Source organism: Tyto alba, unplaced genomic scaffold, assembly GCF_018691265.1.
Source record: "Tyto alba isolate M040663 unplaced genomic scaffold, T.alba_DEE_v4.0 Super-Scaffold_6, whole genome shotgun sequence".
Lineage (NCBI taxonomy): Eukaryota > Metazoa > Chordata > Aves > Strigiformes > Tytonidae > Tyto > Tyto alba.
In genome coordinates this window covers 30378895-30394173 of record NW_024881327.1, presented here as the reverse complement: position 1 = coordinate 30394173, position 15279 = coordinate 30378895, and the positions used below count along the sequence as shown (strand labels likewise).

Sequence of the window (15279 nt, the reverse complement as noted above, 5' to 3'; positions counted from 1 at the left end):
TCTTGCAGGAACATGGACTTTTTCCAGTCAAACCACAGGGGAAGAGTAAACACACAGAAAAAGGACAGCATGCATCTGTATATACTTGTCAGATTTTTTTACTGATTGGGCCTCTTTACTGTGTATATAATAGTCAAAATGCTGTGTATACTAATGGAGATAAATAAACAGCACTTGAAATTGACAGCCATACCAAAATAGACATTTGTTGAGATAAATATCTATGTTGTACCTTGTCCTGTACTGCACTGTTAAGAGGAGGCACTTATAAAATCTTTCTATAGACCTTAATGTCTTATAGGCTCTGAATAGTAGTTCCTGAATAAACAACAGTTGTAAATGCAACCTCACATTCTACTCTGAAAATACATTTACGCTTTTCCATACCATACTGTATTTTGCGCACCTCAGGCTAGCAGGGATGGTTACTGGTATCCTATTTCAGTTTTCTAGACAGAGCAACATCTGTGGCTTTCCGTGTTTGGTTCTGCAATAAAATTTAACAGTCCATTAGACAGGACCGAAGTTCACCTTTTAGTCTACTTTTAAAATCTTGTAGCAGAATCCATAAAAAGAAACATTTCCTTACACTGCCTCCTCGGAGTCGCCTGCTCCTGGGCCTGCCGGGCCTGCAAGTTCCCCCGTCCCGTGTGTCTCCAAGGGAAGGGCGAGGGTGGGAAGAGGGCACGGAGCTGGGCCAGCAGGGATGTGTAAGGAACTGCAGCTTTCTCCAGAGAGCATGAAGTGGGAAAAAACAGCTGGGAACTTCTGTATAGGCAGGTTGAGCCGATTCTCAATGCACGTGAACCCCCTCCTGGTTATTTTTGCTCAGGGACCTCACCAGAAGACATGTCAGCTGCTCCCTGAGCCAGCTGTTTCCTCAGGGACACCTTAGACTTTTCCCTTGCTGCCTCGGACCCCTCCCCCGGCCCAGCCCTCTCTCCTTCACCCCCTTCCTCGGCCCGGCGCCTCAGGGCTCCCCCCGCTGCCCGCGGCGGGAGCCATGACAACGCAACGTCCTTAACTCTGCCCCGGGGCTCGCCGGCGGCGGTGGGGTGGCGGCCGCTCGCCCTCACGGTCCCGTCGGGCACACACCACACCACACCACACCCCCCCGCCCCGGCACATGACACGGCAAGCGGCGGCCGGCAGGCGGGCGGGCGTCTCCCGGGGCGGGCGGCAAGCGGGGCAAAACCCCCGCGCCGCCTGAGGAGACGGCCGGCATCCTTTCCGCGGGGGCAGTGGAGAGGAGGGAGGCCGGGAGCGCAAAGCCGTCACCACCGCCGCCACCGCCGCCGGCGGCAGCCAGCGCTCAGCCCTCATCGTCGGGGAACCCCGGTGCCCGCTCCGCTCCGCGCACACGGCGGCCCCTCCTGAGCGGCGGCGGCAAAGCCGGCTGCCCTAGCGCGCATGCTCGGCGCGGGCGCCATTTTGGTGGGGCCGGGAGTTATCCAGCGGGAGCGGCGGCGGAGCTCGCTGGGCCCGGCTCGGAGGCAGCGGCGAGTGGGTGCTCGCTGCGGAGATGGCTAACATCGCGGTGCAGAGGATCAAGCGGGAGTTCAAGGAGGTGCTGAAGAGCGAGGAGGTCAGAACCTCTTCCCCCACCCCCCCCCCTTCCTCCCTCCCTCCCGCCGCCACCCTTCCTTCCCCGTGTGTGTCTCTCCCGTGAGTGTGGGCAGCGGGGGAAGGTGCAGACGCCCCGCCGGCCTGCGCGGGGACCCCGCTTCCCCCTCGGCCCCACCTCCCCGCGCTGGGGGTGGGCCCGTCCCACGGCCTCGGGGAGGGGAATGGCGATTCCCGGGGAGACGGGACCCGCCAGCAGCCGGGAGGGAGGAGAGGAGGGGGCCGCGGAGCCCCTCCCCCAGCGGGCAGCGGAGCCTCCGGCGGCCCGTGGAAGCGGGGCCGGCGGGCCGGGCCTGGCACGGCCCAGGAAGTGTGGCGGCGGCGGCGGCGGGGGGCGCGGCCCGAGGAGGCCGGGCGGGCAGGCAGGCCCGCGGCCAGGGTCCCCCGCCGCCCGCGACGGGCGATGGCCGGGGACGCGCTGCCAGGCTGGAGGCTGCGGGGCGGGGTGGGGCCTGCCCGGCGTGGGGCGCCCCCGGCTCGCACCCTCCCGTGCCCCTCCCCTCGCGCGGCCGGGCCCACGCTCCTCTCCGGCGGCGGGGGGGGGGGGGGGGGGGGCTCGTCCGTGCGGGCCGGGAGGTGATGAAGCGCATCGGTGAGGCCGAGTTGGGAGGGTCCGTGGTCTCACACGTCCCCTTTAACTCACCCCTCCGGACAGCTGGTGCCAGAGGCTGCGGAGCATGGTTTCCATTTATTTTTTTTTTAAAAGGCTAGCAAGTAAATCCCTATTTATTTAGATTACTTTAATACAGAACTTCCTTTATCCCACTGCAGGCTTACTCACCTTCAGGTGGATGCTTTTAAAGCCTCATTCATTTCAGTCACGTTACCTCGTTTCCTGAACAGTATGTTCGGAGGTATGTGGTGGTCAGGAAGAGAAGCTGACTACTTACAGCGGGACATTAAAGAAGTTCTGATCAGTTTTGGGAGGGGATATATAGCAGCGTTTGCAGCATTGCATCAATACAGCTTTTGCTGTGTCTGTGTCTGAGCTGGTGGACGTCAGCCAGATAGTTTTTAATGGTTGTGTCGTCATTGTTGTCCTACTTGGGATGTTTGTTGCAGGTTAGATGCTTGTGAAATATTAATGTGAATATGTAACTCTTAAAGCTGGTGTCTTAGAAATCTGGACATATTCACATAGGAAAAATCGAGAGGATAATTTTTGAAAGATAAAAATGACTTAGGGAAAACATGTTTAGGGTAGCAGTAGTTGATGTACTTTTCAGTTAAGTGTGTGCTAACAGCATTGTTGCTATGCAGCTTAAACTAGCCCCCTAGAAAAATGTAAGGGCCTTGTTTTACAGCTGCCTTCAGAGCTCAGGCTGATTTCACCAAGCTATTGCACAGCAAATACAGAATTGCATGTAAACTGAGAGAAATTTCTAGGTGGATACCTTTATACCAGAGCTAGAAAATCTAGACCTTGTACCCCATATAACCAGCTGATATTGTGGGAACAAAGAAGTCTTTATTTGAAAGTGTTGTCTGGAGGCTTCAAGACCCTTTCCCTTTGCTTAATGTAGGAAAAAAGAAACCTTAACTTACATAGGTTTTTGGGGAGATCCATGCTAAATTTTCTTACTGTAAAGGTTGTATCTAGTGAGCACATTTTTCACTGTTCCTGTTTGTTTAGTCTGTGAATTGAAGGTCTCAGTACAGAATGTTGGAAATAAATAATATTATGAAATAGACTTTAAGCTGCCGAAAGCTTCCAAGAAATAAGACCACCATTCTTATGAAACTAAAAATGATGGAATTTTAAAATTACAGTAAGAAGAGTTCGGTATTTCTTCTTTTCCCTGCCATTAGCAAGCTGCATAGGAGACCGTGTATAAAATTGCTGTTTACAGAATATACTAACTCCCCTGTCTTGAATGCAAAATTTCAGCATTACTCAATGGTTGTCTAAGTTGCAAACAGAGTTTTATTTGTGAATGTTTGTACATTCAGAGGCAAACTGTGGTGTCAGCACCACTGATCATGAAAACATATGGACCAAGGTGGTGAATGGAGACATAACTAAATACAAATTACAGAGGAAAAAGATGTGTTTTTTTTTTTTTTTTTTTTCCATGTGATTTGTGCACTAAAATGATTATTAAACCTTGTTTCTTTAAAAAAACCAGATTTTTTTCATGAATGGTGATGCTGAATTTGTTACTTAGAAGTTTTAAGTCCCTCTCTGAAGGTAAAGTGGTTCACATGATCTGCACTTAAATTATTCGTGGTTTGATGCTTTGAGCTACACCTGAACATGAAGAGCAGACCCCCTATTTCCTTGCAGATGCTACTGAGCACAAGTGCCTGAGGGAGGGGACAGGCACACTTGGAAAAAGGATGTAGGAAGTTTGTTCTTTGTCTTCCAGAACTCACCTTTGGGCTGAAATAGTGGTGGAACCAGAAATGTTTTTAAAAGGGAGCAGCTGAATGGCACTTAATTCCTTCTGTATTTGAAGTATATATTGGAAGCACCAAATTTCACTTCTAAATATCAGTGAAGAAAGAGTTCTGAGAAGTGTGTTTATTCTTGCTATGGGTAAGGTTGTATGGATCCTTGGACAAGGATTCTATGGATCCTTGCTATCCATATGACTAAATATACTCTTCATTATTACTTAGCGCTGTTACCTTGACTTAAATTCCATTGCTGAGAAATCACTAAAATGTGAATCTTAGACTGTGTTGTTCTCTGGTTTACAGATAAGAGATGGAGGACATTTTTTTTTTTTTTTAAGTTGAGCCTGGGGCTTCTTGTGTATTTTAAAAAAGCATTTAAAGTCTTTTCATACTTTAGCAACAGAAGCGTCTTTGCTCTGCTTGCTTTATTATTTCTAGTTTTATTATAAGCCCTGTGCATTAACTTAAGTGGGATACTGTGTATTTAAGAGAGATCCTGGTATCCTTGCATCTCTAAATATTAGAATTAAATAGTTGAATCTAACAACAGTTTCTTTGTCAGGACTACTCTCCAAAGTGTGACTTAAATAAAACTTCTTACCTTTGTGTGTGGAAAAAGCTTTGTAGTTCTAAGGTAGATGAGTTATTACATCTTTAACAAAGATGAAACTTAATTTAATCTAGGTAGCAACTTGACTGGTTAAGTATGTGTTAAAGGTGCTGTACTGTGCTTGTATTAGAATTCTAAAATGGGTAAGCAGTACATTAAATCAGATCATACTCCAAATGCTAGTCTAGGCAAGGCATCAGTTGCTCAACTTTATCTCTCTTCTTCTTCTGTCATTTCATTATCTGTTACCTTGTTGATTTTATGGACCGAAATTCTAAAACTGCAAAACATATTTTGAAAAAAAGTATGAGGCTGCAGCATGATGGAGAAACCAATAAATAGGTGAAAGGAGAATAGTGTCCCACTTTTGATAAGTGGGAGAAGGCTTTGGTGAAGGTTAGCTGGTATTATTTCAGAATAGAGTTACTGGAATGCTGCAGTGGGTAGCCAAATCCCTACCTGTTCTCTGTTTATAAGCAGGTATCTTATGACAGGAAGAATCTGTCTGTCATTTAAAATTGAATAGAAACGTGCTGAAAATCTTGTAGTCGCTTAAAGACTGATGCTGAGAAGTGGTTGTAGTTCATCAGGTTTGTTTAACAATGTGTGACTTGTTTTCATATTTTAATAGAGCATTGTGTTATGCTTTTAAAGAAACTATATTATGCTAGTATTGAAGGATTCAATGTTTAATTGCCCACCCAGTTTCTTTTGTCATGTAGAAATGTAAGGTGTTTTTTGGCCATCTGTTAGTCAGAGGCTGATAGATACCTTACAGTGAAACTACTACTCTGGTACTGAAGGTAACACATTGGGAAACATAGCTTCCTCCTAGCAAGAGAGTTGCGGGTATCTCTACCACAAAATGTTCTTCTCTTACAAATATCAAGAGGCAGGGGTTTATCTGCATGGAAGGTAAATCCAGATAGAGCTGAGAATAAATTAAACTCAACTGCAGTTATGCAATATGAATAGCTGCATGAGCAGATACCTGAAGTAGCAGTTAAAATTTATAACTTGATTGAACCTAAAATAGCATTCAAGCAGAGAGAGTAGTTTAATGGCAAAATTTGAAGTACCAGGTTTCCAAGAAGGAAGTGGGTATTTGTTTTGGAGTCCATGTTATGACCTGGACTGGGAGTTGTAAAGGTTCTGTGATCCTCTCAGGTTAAATTAAGGTGAAACGACATCAAACGACCAGTTAAAATCTTTTACTTACAGTAGAAACAACTTAAACTTGGAAAAGGATAGTAAGCAATGTGATCTCTTATTGATAAATCCAAAAGAAAGGAAAGGAGATAAAAAGAGTCCAGATCGCCACTCCAGGTTCCAGTGTTATCTCAGGTCCAGAAATCTTGGGTGGTAGGAGCACACAGAGCAAAGTTTTCTCTCGCCTTTTAAGTTCATCTTTCTCAAAAGGCAGGTAGTTCATAAACTCATTTCCATGAGAGATGAGGAAAAGGTGGAGCATGAGTTCTGCACATGAATTGAGGGAAAATGGGGCGCACCAACCCCCTTGTCCAATTGAGTCGATGGTCATGCTTGCCTCCCCTTAATTTTTTCCTCAGCTTTTGCTTAGGTCCATCTGGTGCTGATTATTTATTTCTCTTATCAATTTTTGAACCTGAACATATGGTTTCACTCAGGCCATGTTTCCCCCTTTGAGGCTTATCTGAGGAGTTTGACAATACAACTGCAAGGGAGGGGGGACGTGTATCCTTCAATACACTCTGTGCTTCCTTGGGTGGCGTTCCTTAGACTAATCACAAAGGCCACAGTTTGTCCTTGAGGTTTTCTGTGTCGAGGAATGTTTGAACTGAATCCTTCAGTTCCTTACAGTCTGCTACATGTTTTTGTCATTTATAGGAGAAAGGGAGAAGGGAAAGATAATGGTAGTCTGCCTTACCATGTCCCTTCTTAGGCTTTTAGAGGTGTAGTGAGTAGCTCTGGTGTTTGCTTTTATCATTGCCTGTAGTGGTCTTGTGACTTGTGTCAGTTCATAGTAAGATGCTAAGTGTCATCTCTGAAATTCTCTTGCTATTTGGAAAAGCCAGAAGCATTTAATCTTCAGGCTCACAAAAACTTAATTACTTTGGTTTGTTTATATTTGGGCAGTCTTGGGTGCTGGAAGTTGAATTCACTAAGATGGAAACTTGTGGTAGTATTTGTGCTTTAGTGTTACTAGAAGCACCTGTTGGAAATTGTTGATGCTTGTTTTTATTCCCAATTATCATGTAGACCCAATGCAGACACATAAGATGAGATGTCTTCTGTTATGGTTCCTGAATAAGCAGCAGGTTGGTTTTTTTTTTTTTTAAAACAGTGTACATTTTCTGCTAATAAATATGCTTAACTTTTGATTTGTAAGAATAGTCTCATTGAAGTCAATAGAGGTTTAGTGAGAGCAGTGGGACTGTGTGTATGAATAAAGCTAGGACATGCCTAGTTAATTAAAGTATTAAAGTAAAGTTAAAAAAGGCATAAAGATGAGGACTTTTAAACTGACATTATTATATTGGTACCAATCTCTGTTCAGCCTCTAAGAAGGCTTTCATATGATAAAAAAGGTGTGTGGGGGGGCTGGTGTCAGTGCATTGGAGCGCAGGGTTGCTCTGCAAAGGGATTTTAGTAGGCTGGAGAAATGAATGGGCTGACAGGAACTTTCTGAGGTTCAACAGAGGTGGGTACCAAATGCTGCACGTGGAAGAAAACAATGCCATGCATCAGTACGTACAGACTGGTGACTGACTGGAGACAAAGCAAGCTAGCAGAAAAAGACCTGCATGACCTAGTGCATGAGCATGATTCAGCAGTGCTCTTTTGGCAAAGAAGCCCAGACGCATGCTGTGTTGCATTAGCAAGAATGTAGTCAGCGGGTTGTGAGAAGTGATTCTTCACCTCTATTCAGTGCTTATTAGACCATATCTGGTGTACTGTGTCCAGTTTGAGGCTTTCCAATGTAGGACATTGATATACTGGAGTGAGCCCAGCAGTACACCATCAAGGTGGTTAAGGGGCTGGAGCACATGATGTGTGAGGAGAGGATGAGAGAACTGATGTTGCCGAGAGAACTGTTCAAAGGGACATCTTCCTGTCATTTACAAATGCCTAATGAGAGGCTCTGGAAAAGAGCCAGACTTGTCTCAGAAGTGCACGGGGATAGTATGAGAGGCAACAGACAAGCTGGAACATGGGAAATTCTGGCTAGACACACTGGGAAAAAAATTACCATGATAATAGTCAAACATTTAACCAGATTGATCAGCGAGATTGTGGAATCTATATCCTTGGAGGTGTTCCAAGCTCAACAAGTTCTTGAGCAACCTGCTTTCATTGGACTCACTTTGAGCAGGAGGTAGAACTAGAGGCCACCCAGGTGTCTCTTCCTACATGATTCTATATTTCTAATATAGGTTTGTTTTTTAATTACTGTGTTTTTTCTGTTTGTGAAAGAAAACAGAGGCTCCAGATCTGTTGCCACACCTAGTAAAACTTTGCCCTGTAAACAAATTGAAGAATTTTAAAGTAGACTTTTTATTTTTAGTTTGGAAGTTTCCACTATTGTAAGACAATAATGAATCCTCTTCAAATCAGAGGCAGGGTTTTTGTGGTAGATGCAAAGCTGCCAGGATTTTTGGATTGAACAAGTTCTGGGTTGGAACCCTGAAGGTGGAGCAGATATCAGATCCATAATGCTTCTTTAAGCTGCATTTCTCTGAAATGTGAGAGATAATCTTCACTTTAAAATAGTTGTTTGTGAAATCCTTTGTATATTGCCAAAAAAAATTTTGTCCACTGTGTATTTCAAGCCATGCCTATGATTTTAGGCAAAACAAGTTTTAGACTGGTTTCCTGTAATTATATAAAAAGGATACTGAAATGCCATTACTGCATATCTTTGATTTTCTTAATTCCGTCTATGATATGTTTGGTTATATCTTCCAGTTTATACTGGAAGATAATGTGGAATGCATCTGTAGATCTTTGCCTTCTAGTTTGTTTATCCGTAAGTCACTTTTTTGGTAGCTAAAAAAATAGTTGGCTCAAAACAAAACGCGTTCACTAAGAATTTTTAAGAAAACTACTTATTATTCTCACTTCTAAGGTGATCTTTCTGAATTATTAGTTTATTTTTAGCTTTATGCATGTTTTATCTGAACCATTTAGCTGTTTTTCAAGTTCTATGAATATAATATCATTGCACTTTTAAGATCAGTATTATGTAGATACTAATAAGTACTAGGATTATGAGTATTACCTAATATGATTCAAAATACTTAACAAATAATGTTAGTGATCATTTGACCAGATCTATGAGTTGGCCAAGTACTGATAGTAGGAATATTTGTGCAGGGAAAGCAAGAAAGATTGATTGTTCATTCCTTTATTCAGTTAGTGGTATTTTTTCATGTTAACGTGTATCCAGTTGAGTCCAGATTTCTGGTGAATGGTCTACATAGTAGTTAGCAGAATCCTAAAGATTTTGGGAGTAAGTGGGAAACAAAAAAAAACCTTGGTATTTGTTAGAGTTAGGCTCATTTGGTTGTCTTTGGTAATCTCTTGAAAACCTGAGGAGAGAGAGTAGTCACTGGTTACGTGATTGGGTTAGTCAGTTCAGGATTAGGGGTTTGGCCCCAGCTACCAGATGGTACCCTCTGACCACAACTATTTGTGGAGCTAAGGGATAGTAGGACCTTTCCAGTCTCCCATTCATTCTTCTGTGCTTGTTTCCAGGATTTTGACTTTAATAGGAAAGAAGCATACGAGTCCTAAGGTTAGTTCATTTTACTCAGTATGAAATTTAAATAGTTAACATTTTATCGTAGTAAATCTGTGTAACTATAAACTGCAGGAAAGTGCTGGTCAGCAGTCCAATCCTGAGTTATGTAATGGTCAGTTGCATTAAACTTGTTAACCTATTGCAGGCACTTACTGTAGTTCTTAAGTTACTCCCCTGTTAAATGGTTTCTAGCTTGTTTCATAATCCTAACAAGGATTGTTGTCATTACTGTACTTCATCACTTTTACACTAATAATTGATGCTGGTATTAAATTGAGAAAATGCTTTTGGTTAGACTTTATCATTAATATTCAGGCTTATCTTTTTGTTTCTGACAAACTAGGTAAAACTTTGCTGCAATTTAGATAAGGATAATAAGCAATTTAGTTCTTTTATGGCAAAGAGTGTGGATTTTGAGAAATAGTATTCTATAAGACACTCTAGGGATGTAGTCTGTTTTGCACTCCTGACTTATCTAGCGTTTTCCCTTCAGATTATATCGGTGTTAATACTTGCAATATTTGAATTGGGAGCACTTGAATGTGCTTGCCACGACTATTTAATAAAATAATATCTGCATAATAAATAAAGTACCTCTGTGAGCTGCAAAAGTAACCTTGTTTGAGGGTCAGATCTGTGTCTGTTCTTTTGCTGTGTTGTAACAGAATTGTACGAAGGCCATGGATTGATCCTCTCTAGTCTTTGAAATGTCTGCACAGGAGAGCAATGTGAATATCCCTGGCTACAGAAGTAGTTTCATTCGGTACTTATGCTTTATTGGACATCATAAAACTCAGTCATTTGTATGGTATAACTCCAATTTGGCTATGCTTATGTCCAAGAGAGCTGAGTTCATACTGTGTATCATTCTTCTGTTGGAATGCTAATGGGGGCTATCCTGTCTACCTTTATTGTCACAAGGTGTAGGAAGCTAATTTTTGTTTGTTATTTAATAATTTATATTCATTATTAGCCAGTAAGATCAACAGTCCACCATGAAAAAAAATAATTAATGAATGTATTAGTCCAGTTACTTTAGAATATCAAGGTTTAATGTGACATGCCTTCAGATTCTAAAATAAGTTTTTACAGTGTTTTATGAAGGGGAAGGAAAAAACCCAAATCCACAGATGCATTAGTCCATACTTTATTTAAATAGGTACTGTAGTTCCAGCCAAATATATATTGCTTTTTACTTTGGCTGAAAGTGAACTGTGAGAAAGCCTTTTTAAGTTTTTGCTATGTTAGGATGTGTTTAAGTACAGGAGACTACTGTGAAATAAGGTAGCATATACAAATGGAAATCATGGTAGTTGTGTTGTATTTGTTCCCTTTCTGGAAACTTTCAGAGCCTTCATGATGTTTAGGTAAACCCTTCCACTTTGGAATAAGGGTGCCTTCCCATATGGGAAACTGGTAGAGAAAAACTGTTCTGAGCTATTTCCGCAAGTCTTCAAGCTCTGGGATTGAGTGAACTAGCATAATTGATTTAAAATGAGCTGAATCCTGTGATTCCTTTATATGTAGAATTACTAGCAACCTAAGTAGGGTAGACTTACTGAATTGACTGTAGAATCTGCATCAAATGTTTTTGTATGTTTATAGAATGACTAATTGAAAGTGTGGTTCAAACTGATTATTAAAGCATACTTTATCTGCAGGATTTTTCAGTTGTTTTGCATGAAAGACAGAACTGTGCATACAAAGATAAGGAAAACGCATTCCTGCAAAATTTCTTGTTCGTTTAGACTTTCCTGAACAGAGTTACCCAGAGCAGGATCCCCTTGCACTGTGTGCCTTCTGATGTTAAGTATCTCAGTTGTACTCAGTTAGGTTCGGGCAACTCTGCCCATGACATAGACCTGCTGGAGTGGGTCCAGAGGAGGCCACAATGATGAGGGAGCTGGAGCACCTCCCTTCTGAGGACAGGCTGAGGGAGTTGGGGTTGTTCAACCTGGAGAAAAGAAGGCTCTGGGGAGACCTTAGAGCGGCCTTCCAGTGATTAAAGGGGGCTTATAAGAAAGATGAGGACAGACTTTTTAGTAGGGCATATAGGGATAGGATGAGGGATAACAGTTTTAAACTGAAAGAGGGTAGATTTAGATTAGATGTGCGGAAGAAATTCTTTCCTGTGAGGGTGGTGAGCCAATGGCACAGGTTGCCTGGAGAAGCTGTGGCTGCCCCCTCCCTGGCAGGGTTCAAGGCCAGGCTGGACGGGGCTTTGAGCAACCTGGTCTAGTGGAAGGTGTCCCTGCCCATGGCAGGGGGTTGGAGCTGGATGATCATTAAGGTCCCTTCCAACCCAAACCATTCTGTGGTTCTATGATTAATGCTCCTAGGTACTGTAAATATTGTACATAGTTAAACATAGACTATGACTGCGTAGGGGCCCTTACACCAGTACGGGAGTGTAAGTATGCTGGTATGTACACAGCTTTCATGGCATAGCTTTACCAGTTTAACCACACTGTTCCCTAGTGAGACAAGCAATGATTGTATAACTGCAGTTAGGGCTTATGCCAGCACAGCTGTGTGAGTAACACCTCTTCATGTCTGTGACTGATGCAGTGATTTTGTCAGAAATAGTTTAGACGGACACTAGAGCTGAAGTTTCAAAATTCTTTTAAGTTGTCCTAAGGCAGTGCCAAGCAGCAATGTCACATTCCTCCTGCAGCCTGGTTTTCTCTTCACACTTTTGTGCTCTTTCTCTTACTTGCAGTGTTTGTGGTGAATCAAACCCAGGCGGGTTAAAATGAAAGAACTTTCTTACTAAGGTAGTTTTAATTCAGATGCTTGATGTGCAGTTGTATGAACACTTGCACAAAATCCTGCCCCCTCTTTTGCATCAGTTCTGAGGACTAGGAGGAAAGTAGGGCCTTGGCAGCTGTTAGGCTGGCTGAAGTTGCTGTGGAAGTAGTCTCTTCCGTTTTTCAGTAAAGTGATGCTTTAACGGCTGAATGTTATCAAGAATAGGTATTTAGATACCTTAAATAAAAAAAGTTTTACTAAAACTTGGTGATGCTTCAGGTCTGACTCTTGCAAAATGAAGACATTTTTAATATTTGAGATCTTTTGTGTTCTGACAGGGGAAAAATAAATCCCTCTCAGTATTGTTCTTGTATGTAAACACATGTAATAACACAGAATTTTAAGGCTGGCACAAGTTTAGTCTCTTGTTAAGACTTTATTAAAGAATCTTACTAAGACACATTTAATAAATAAAACTGATAAATATGAAAATTCCAGTCTATTACCAGTACTACAGAATTCACACAGTATTCATTTATCGTTCCTTAGATATATTAAAATACAAGTTACGTATTGGTAATATAGTATATTGATCATTAAGTGAAAAAATTAGTATGCAAAAGTAGTCTCAAATATTTTTACTAAGATAGGCATAACTCTAGAAAATACATGCGAATACAGTGAGATGAAATTGAATGTGAAATGTGGAAGAACTTCAAGACTGTAATTGATAGTAGGCTCAAAGAATGTGGGAGCATTTTAAGAAGACGCATTTCTTTGTATTGCCCTTTTCTCCTTATCTAGGAAAACTGCTCTTTAATGTGCTTTAGACAGACTTCTTTCCCCTCTTTTCCTTGCCCTGCCCCAAACATTTGCTTGTTTCACAGATGATGATTGTTGCTCTGTGCTTTGAAGGTCAGCAAGAGCCTCTCTGAGAATGCAAATGTGATCTGCTGATCTCAACTAATAGTGTAGTGCGTAGACTTCATAGCCGTGACTGTGGTAATTATGTGACATTTCTGCTTCTCTTCTTAATAATAAGCTCAGGTTCTGGAGATGCACTTGATTCCAGTTTTTAAGCTGGAGTGAGTCTGAAGGAAAACTTCCAAAGTACTGAACTATTCCCTCTTGCTTTGGTAGCTTTTTTACAAACAAATTTACAAGCTTCGATATTTTTGAAGTAGAATTTACCATTTTACTGCAGGACAGTATCCTGCACTTTCCTTCCTAGTAGTGATATATTCTGCCTTTTTGCTGTTTTCCCATTTCTTGCAAAAGAGTGATCTGAGTGGATACAATGTATTTATCCTGAACTACTTTGGGGTAGCAAAGGGTTAAGAAGGTAGAGCGTTGGTTTGAAAAGAAGTAAGGCCATGGAGGTGAGAGGAGACTTCTTAAACAGCAGCCTAAGAGGTGAGGTTTTGTTAGGATCCTCCCTTTCTGGCATACCAGTGAAGTGGAGAAAGCAGAATTGTTTCCACTAAGTTGAGAGAGTTAATGGTATTGTAGCAAATGAGTGTAAGAAAATAATGTGGTAATTATGGCAAAGCAAAATTACTTTGAATATTTATCCACAGATTTGCAAGGTGTTCGTAAATAGGATAAAAATGAACCTGGTTTTGGTTCTTAAGTTATTAGTTTAAATAATTGTTTAATGGAGTAAGCTGCTACTAGAAGATTGGATTTTTCTGCTCAATGCATGTGTTGACTCAGAGTACCCATGACCTTTTGCAAAAATAGCGTTATATGGATTTCATTACGATAATCAATCATGATCATTTCCTATAACTTTACTGAGAAAGTTCTGGCTCGTGGCAGATTTTGGTGTAGACTGTAGTGATAGAATATGAAATGGGAGGGATGGTAAGAAGGGCTTTATGAGACAATAGTAACTTTATAATACTATAGATTAATTTTGCTGACCAGGGTGAAGTATTTCTTAATTTGGCTTAGTGAATATTGATCCTTATAGCATCAGTGTACAGTGTGTGAATGTTCAGAAGTACCTACTTTACGCTTGTAAATCATAGCTGTATTAAAGAAGTAACTAAATTTTGATTAAATTTTAAGTAGGTTAAAAAGTGTTCATTGCCAATTTACGTCATAGAGGAATAAAAAATAATTGTCAAAGACTGAAAGAGTATTTGTTTTTTTGGTGGTGTGATTGTGAAAATTAGTGATAGAAAACATTTTGTTTTAAATGCACACCCTCCCTCATCAGCTAGCAGACTCTGTCCTTGGTTGAAAAAATTATGGGGAAATTTTTCAAATTTATTCAGTAATATTTGCTGAATTCTTGGCATGTACATTCTTTAACATTTTTATCACTTATTAAAACTTTTCCTTGATGTTTAAGTTGCTAGTCTTAAAGCACTAAATGGTTACTGAGTTTTAATACTTAGATGCTTTTATTGCAGCTAGACTTCTTTATCTATACACACCATTTATATGTGTCTTGTCAGGTTAGGGGTTTTCTGTTGGTTGGGGAGGGGGGCAGTATATACAATGTTTCTAGACTTTTCTGTGGGTTATTTTCCATAAAAACAAAGTAGGTTAACAGAAAATCGTAGTACTTTATCTGGTATAGAGTATGTTCCCCTTAAGATAGAGGAAAATCAAGTTCCATGACCTATAAAATCACATACTGCATGTAGTGAATTACTGTATGTAATAGTGGGATTTTGTGATTATTCAGAAGTAACCGTTTGGTTTTAAATTCTAAATCCAATTCTGTCTAAAGTAGGGTGGTTTTTTTGTTTGTGTGCTGTTTTATGTTTTTATAAATCCTTATTTACCATCTCAGCATTTATACTCAGAAATCTTTTATATTAATTTTGCACATGGTGTCTGAATATGTGAGACAGATACGCTTAGAACATACAAATAATAATTATTTTTTACACTCTTATTCTTTTTAAGAAAGTAACGTGCTGAATTTAAGCTATTAATATTGCTAATAAACATAATTCATATTTTTTGTTCTTAACACAACAGTTTAAAACATAGTATGTATGCTAATGGTTGAATAGTGAAGAATTTGGTCTGTTACATTTGTTTAGAGTAATTTTATTATGTAGGGATCAAAGGTCTAATATGAAGATAATGTCATGAAGGAAGTAAA

General features: G+C 41.1%; 2 protein-coding genes across 3 annotated transcripts in view; one reads left to right on the top strand and one right to left on the bottom strand.

The window, feature by feature from the left end:
- SMIM14 (small integral membrane protein 14) overlaps nt 1-709 on the bottom strand; it is a 55851-nt gene extending 55142 nt beyond the window's left edge. The window contains exon 1 of the mRNA XM_032999196.2: nt 590-709. The gene's annotated coding sequence lies outside the window, so the exon portion shown is untranslated. The remainder of the gene's footprint in view (nt 1-589) is intronic.
- A 434-nt stretch (nt 710-1143) lies between these two features.
- UBE2K (ubiquitin conjugating enzyme E2 K) overlaps nt 1144-15279 on the top strand; it is a 41443-nt gene continuing 27307 nt past the window's right edge. The window contains exon 1 of one of the 2 annotated variants that reach the window (XM_042807716.1): nt 1144-1585. In XM_042807716.1, the coding sequence (XP_042663650.1) occupies nt 1523-1585 (63 nt within the window). In that variant the 5' untranslated portion in view covers nt 1144-1522. The remainder of the gene's footprint in view (nt 1586-15279) is intronic. The other variant, XM_042807717.1, reaches the window with a different exon arrangement.